The following is a 6,727-nucleotide window of genomic DNA, read 5'->3' as shown; positions in this document are numbered from 1 at the left end:
TGATATGATTATATGCAAATATGGAAATGATTGGTCTGGATGGTTCACCAAAGGTAGCTCCTAACCAGATGGTTGTAGCATTTAGTGAGACATATCTACTATGTGTAAGTCTTTTCATGGACAGTACAGATTCGCGGTAGGCGATGACTCATCGATCAACTTTTGGGACAATATTTGGTGTAGTGTCAAAATAGAGGAGAAATGCATTATCAATATCAACCCTCTCTTCGGCCGCGATATGTAGTGTCAAAATAGAGGAGTTCTTGAATAATGAGTGTTAAAGTAGAGAAAACTGAACGAATCAATGAAACAATGTCTCTCTACTAAATATTCTGAGCGATAGTTAAAATTATCATTAGTCGAGGGTTGGTAATAACGCCGAAAAATGTCTTTTCAAGTGAAAATGGACTATCTATACAAATAATTATAGGATACATGTGAGTTGTTATACATATGAAAATCAAATAAAGTAATTTTTTTATTAAAAAAAATTAAAAATAACTCTAGATCTGAACGAGCACGGACTCGATAAAATATGATCACTAACATAATTATAGGATGTGAGAAACAAAATGACCCACCAACAATTGAAAATATATTTCGGACTATAAAAGTCTGAGACAAAAAATTGATTCAGCTAAACAGGATGTAAAACCGAACAAAACGTAATATCAACTCAAATCTAAGTGATGAAAATAAAATGAGACACCATCCGATACTAAAAATTAATTGAACAACACTAAAAAAAAATTGACGTGACCAAAATATATATATATAATCCAAAACATAAATCTTAAATCTTGAAGGACCACCTATGTTGTGATGGCTGAAAGCATCATCAGTACTCCAGTCCTTCATCTAATATTCATCTTATTACTTACAATACAAATATTATTGAACACTCAAAATCCTAAAAAAATGGTTTGCTCTAGATTGTGGATATAGAGTATTACGGAAATTAAGTTTAGCTTTTAATGACAATACTTTGAGTACCTTTTAATGACAATACCTAACTTAAGAGGAAAAACTAGTTAAAAAATAAAACATTGTGTGTATTTGTTTTTGACACAGTTTTATACTTCTTCCTGTTAACTGGTTGGCTTTGTTAACAAGAGATTATCATTAGTAATGAATTGAACTTACTATTCCCTAATATCTCAAGTTCAATATTCAAGCAAAATGTAAGAGATAATGCCTCCAACCACCTAAATAAATTTTCATTTTTGTTGACATATCTTGATGATTGGTTTGGCTTCACTAACAAGTGAGTACCTAAAGTAGTAGCAAATTGAGAAGTTTATTGTCTAACACTTAACTACCAAATCATTTAACAGACCTAAAAATATGTAAGTAAGAAATTAACTTTCAAGTTCCAACTCCTTACAATATAAAGACAAAATGTAAGAAACAAAGTTCACACACACAAGTACATTAAAACAAAGCTGGTCTTGCTACTACAACTAGTTCACCACACAAGTTAGATTCAGCCAAGCAATGGACCCTTTGAGATAGTATCAAAAGATATCCCATTTTCTTGAAGCCTTTTCTGAAGATCAGTTGGCCCAAACACAATCCCAGGAGTATAAACACCTCCCTTAGGCAAAGCATCGCGTTGGCTTAATACAACAAGAGCACATTGAACCAGAATTATCGGAGTAGTTAAATAACCAATTTCTGGACCCATTACTCTAGTTACTATTTCCATATCGGGTTTTGCACTTTGCTGTGGAAAGACATTGCTATTGCTAAAACCATGCCCAACGAACCACATTTTGAAGGAAGCACTAGCCACTTGTTCTTCACTAGGACCTTCTTTCTTAAACCCCCCTAGACTGAAAACAGAAGGATATGCCAAAAGAAGCTTCCTTCCTAGTGAAAACTTTGCAAAGAGGCCCAAGAAAATCCCAAAGATTATAAAAGGAAATACACCTAACAAGTACTTGGTACCTAACTTCACACCAAAGTGAGCTGGTTTTACAGTTGACCAGAATGCTTCTCTGTTTTTAATCTGCTCATTACTCTCGGCAATCCCTTGAAGACCATGTGGATTTTCAAGAAGGGTTGTTAATGTCCTTCGAACTACGATAGAATCTGCTGACGGTAGCTTAAGACCCCAAAGGCCCAACTTCTTTGCGTGTTCAATTATCGATCCTTTGGAAGGGAGGGGGCCAGGAATCTGCATAGAATTTGATGTGTTTATTTACAATAAACATCTATATATATTCGAATATTAATTTTGCTTTCTATTGTTTAAATTGAGTTATTTGAATAGTTTTCAAATATTAGATTTATATCATAATACCTGTATTTCTAGAACCGAAATAACCCCAAAATAACACAAAGTTTCATAATATAGCCTAAGAGAAAAGAACAATCTTGATCAAGTTAAAAATTAAAATTGGAAGCAGCAGATGTACTAGGTAAATTAAGTAGATGTGTTATCAAATCAATGTTAGGGCTTAGTGGCTTACAGCGGGCCTAGGTTTTCTTGGCCGTGATCGCCTCAACGCTTGCAGTTTATCAGCGTTAGCCACTCCAAGAACAGCCGATTCATAGGTACCAAAGTTACCAACAATCCTCTTACTAGACTCCAGACTCAGATACGCCTCCACCCGATTGGGCGCCGCTGGCGAAACCCACTGCCTCGAATTGAATAAAAATCCCAATTCCGCAGGAACCGAATCGAACCCACATGCCGAAACCACCAAAGATCCCTTTTCCGCCGCTTTATCGTGATATAAAGTCTCCATCTTCTCCATAAACTCCGGTTCTCCAGATATATCAAGGTAATCACAACCGGCTTCGACGCAGGCAGCTACAACGGGTTCGCCGTAAAGGCGAAAAGGGCCGACGCAATCAAGGATGATCCTGGCCTGGGAAGCAATTCGTCGAAGGGAGGCAACGTCGGAGACATCTGCGGAGAGAATGGGGATGGTCGGCGGTTGATTGGGGCTGGCGGCCCATGCAAGAGCTTGGGATAGCTTGGACGGACTGCGGCCGGCTATGGCTAGAGTTTTGAGAGGGGAATTGGGGGAGTTGAGGAATTTGAGTGCTTCTCTGATTACATATTTGCCTGTAAATCCTGATGCTCCAAGAATTACTATATCATAGATGGAAGTGTCCATTCTCGAAAGCGGCGGACGGAAATGAAGGAGAAAAGGTCAGATCTTAGAGATTTCTTGCAATCGGCTGGACGGTTCTTTCGAAGATAACTGTTTGAGAGAGCTGAAAGGGAATGAATATCTTTGCGCGCGTGTTAGAAATAGTAGGTAAAAGTTCATTTCGATGCTTTTTCTAGATCAAAACTAAGGATTGCGTCTCGTTTGGTTTGATCGTGTTATTTACAGGAAATATGGCATAAATGATATTTGTGTTGTGTTTTAATCTTATCAAACACTATAAACATACATGTATAGAATTAAAATATATTGATTTGTTTATTATATTTTATAAAAAATTTAAGTTTATATTATAATATAAAATTTTAATATATTAAAATATATATTATATTTAAAAATTTATTTATATAAATATTTTGTTTATTTTTTTTAAAAAAAAGTAATAATATGAATGGTGTCTTAGAATTTTTCGAAACCAAACCGTGCAAGTATAATATTAATAAAATAAAAAAATAGGACGAAAATAATAAAAGAATTTCACCTCTTATTATCGGGAAATTTGATTTAAAAGAGGGTCATTCCCATTTTTAACCTCAAAAAAATCCATTTTTATTTTTAATATTTTTTTTATAAAAATTTTCCCTTTTTAACCTTACTAACTTTTTTCCTTTTTTTTTTCTTTTTCTTTTTTTTTCTTCAGCCTTTTTCCATCCCATTTCTCCTTCCCCGTTTTCTGTTTTCTCCTCCTATCTTCCCCGGCGACAGGCGACAACCACAACCACAGCCAAAGGAAACCAATCCTCCTTCTTACACACCGGCTGTAAGATTCTTTCGACTTTGTTGTTCAATATGTATATGCATTCTTTCACTCTTCTTTTTTCAATCGAAATGAATAGGTTACAAAAACATTTTAGTTGTATTGTGAGTTTACTTGTATTATGTTTGTTTATGGGTGTTCATATATGTTCTGATTTACCCACAGACGAGGAGGGGAAGCTTTTGCATTATCTATTGTGTTATCAGCAGCTTGGTATCAGGGTCATAAGGTCATTATCTAAGGTTAGTTCGACTACTCCCTGAGTTTAGTTTAGGGGGGCTTTAGTTAGGGTTGAAATGCTTAGTTTAGGGATTAGTTAGGGTTGAAATGCTTAGTTTAGGGCTTAGTTAGGGTTTGAAATGCTTTATTCCTAGAAATGCTTAGTTAGTTAGGCTTTACTGTTTTGTTTTGGCGTGGATGATGGGGGAGGTGCGTGGGGGTTGTGCGTGGGGCGTAGGATAGTGCGTGGAGATTGGGCGTGGATCGCAGGTCTTGAGCGTGAGGCGTGGGGTGTTGAGCGTGGGGCGTGGTGGGTTGAGCGTGGATCTTGAGCGTGGATCGTGGGGATTAGGCATGGATCATGGGGTTTGAGCGTGGGTCGTGGGGCTTGAGCGTTGTGCGTGAGGGTTGAGCGTGGGGCGTGAGGGTTGAGCGTGGGGAGTGGGGTTTGTACGTGGGCGTGGGGCTTAGGCGTGGGCGTTGGGCTTGGGCGTGGGGCGTGAGGGTTGAGCGTGGGGTGTGAGGGTGGGGCGTGGAGTTGAGTGGGATCGTGGGGGTTGTGCGTGGATCGTGGGGGTTGTGCGTGGGGCGTGGTTTGGTGCGTGAATTCAATTATTAATATGATCCACCAAACATTGTGTATATATGATTTTACTGTTTTTGCAGATGGCACCAAACATTATTAATGATTTTAATGGCCGTATTTCATGGAAATCCACCGGCTCCAGCTTGGGAAAGATAAAGGAGATGTTTACTCTCCATGATCTTTTGGATAGGGCTTTGGAGACCCAATTCCAGTATCTATTCAAAGCCCCGACATTATATTTTTCAGGAACCATACTCCATCAGTTGCTTATCAAAAAAATCAGCTCAAATTCGAAGGAGATAAGGTTTTTGGTCAATGGTAAGGAGGTTTGCTGGGGCATGAAGGATTATGCATTGGTGACAGGCCTCAACTTTGGCAGATTTCTTTCGGTGGAGGAGGAGGAGGTTGAAGAATGTCCACCCCTTGTCCTCAAATATTTTAAGGGTAAAAAAGTTGTTAGACTGAAAGAGCTTGAAGACATTTTCGTCGTATGCTCTGATAAGGAGGATTCATGGAAGATGGGGCTCATATTTCTCATTTATTATCTGTTCGCATCTGATAATAGGAGGAAAATAAGTTTCAAAATCTTTCACATGGTGGAAGACATGGAGATGTTCTTCCAATTTCCATGGGGAAAGGTGTCCTTCAGAGCAACCCTGCAGGGTATTGACAAAGATATGAAACACCTCTGTGGGTTATATCTCTCCAAGAAGAAAACCTAGGAAAAGAAAAGCGTTTGTGATGTCGCTTATACTTTACATGGGTTCGCACAAGCATTCCAAGTGTGGACCTATGAGCTTATCGATACATTCGTCCCCAAATTTGCTGAAAGGACACTGGAAGATGTTCAAGATAATCCTACAAGCCCAAGGATAGTGCTCTATAAATCTCTTAGGAGTCATACCCTACCGGAGGTATTCACAGCCATGAAGAAGTGCATTGTTCAGAAAAATTGTTGAGTCTGAGGAAGAGAAACATAAGTACTCTGGGGACGACTTTGAAGATATGAGAGGCAACATTTATTATGAATTCTTTGAATTTGATGGGAGGAAGAGAAAGATTGAAGTTTGTGAAGAAGATGAAAAACATGAAAGGACTCCCAAACCGCCGGCCAAGAAGAGGAGACTTATTAGTCCCAAGCTCCCTGAAGTTAACGATAAAACTAGCCAAGACAACTCTTAGGAAATCCCTTCTGCGACGACTCCTCAAACTGATGAAGACAATTCTACATCTTGTGCACCCAATCGAGTGTCTCAAGCCCAAACTGATGCAAAACTTGATGAGCTGACAAAGGATGTAAATGAGATTAAAACTGAAATCAAGCTTATCAAGGAGAATCAACAACTTATAATCACATTATTGGGGGAAATCAAGGAACAAAAGAATAGTGGAGGAGAAGAAAAAGAAGAGGCATGTACTGCTACACTTGATACTGAGAAGAGGACGAATAAGAAGAATGATGATGTTGCACTTGATAATGAGAGGAGGACGAAGAGGAAGAATGATGAGGTGGTGAACAAGAGGAAGAACGATGAGGAGGTGAAGAAGAGGAAATAGGATGATGTTGATGAGATTAAGAGAAAGAAGAATGATGAGATGATGAAGAAGAGGAAGTAGGATGATGTTGATGATATTAAGAGAAAGATGAATGAGAGGAAGGAGAGGCTATCGAAGTTGGAAAAGAAGAGGAAGGCTGATGAGGAGAAAAGGAAGGTTGATGAGGCGAATAAGTTGGCCATTAAAAGGAAGGCGAATGAGTTGGCCAAGAAGAGGAAGTTGCCAAAGAAGAGGAGGGCGAAGGTATAATTGCACACACTTGAGCCCCACGCCCAAGCCCACGATCCACGCCCCACCCCACGCTCAACCCCACGATCCAAGCCCCACGCTCAAGCCCTACGCTCAAGCCCCACGCTCAAGCCCCACGCTCAAGCCTCACGCTCAAGCCTCACGCTCAACCCCACGCCCCACGCACAACCCCCATGCTCA

The 6,727-nt window shown here is 39.3% G+C and overlaps 1 protein-coding gene across 1 annotated transcript; it reads right to left on the bottom strand.

Annotated features, from left to right (window-relative positions):
* Positions 1 to 1,345: 1,345 nt before the first annotated feature.
* LOC124942337 (probable mitochondrial saccharopine dehydrogenase-like oxidoreductase At5g39410) lies at positions 1,346 to 3,265 on the bottom strand. Its single transcript, XM_047482817.1, has 2 exons — positions 2,472 to 3,265; positions 1,346 to 2,176 (listed from the first exon to the last, which is right to left on the bottom strand). Exons 1-2 carry the CDS (start codon positions 3,123 to 3,125, stop codon positions 1,484 to 1,486), a joined length of 1,347 nt encoding a protein of 448 aa, XP_047338773.1. The 5' UTR covers positions 3,126 to 3,265; the 3' UTR covers positions 1,346 to 1,483.
* Positions 3,266 to 6,727: the final 3,462 nt, after the last annotated feature.

This window comes from Impatiens glandulifera, chromosome 6 (genome assembly GCF_907164915.1).
Source record: "Impatiens glandulifera chromosome 6, dImpGla2.1, whole genome shotgun sequence".
NCBI classification, from domain to species: Eukaryota; Viridiplantae; Streptophyta; class Magnoliopsida; order Ericales; family Balsaminaceae; genus Impatiens; species Impatiens glandulifera.
Note: the sequence above shows the minus strand (reverse complement) of the source record. Positions and strands in the feature narration are given on the sequence as shown.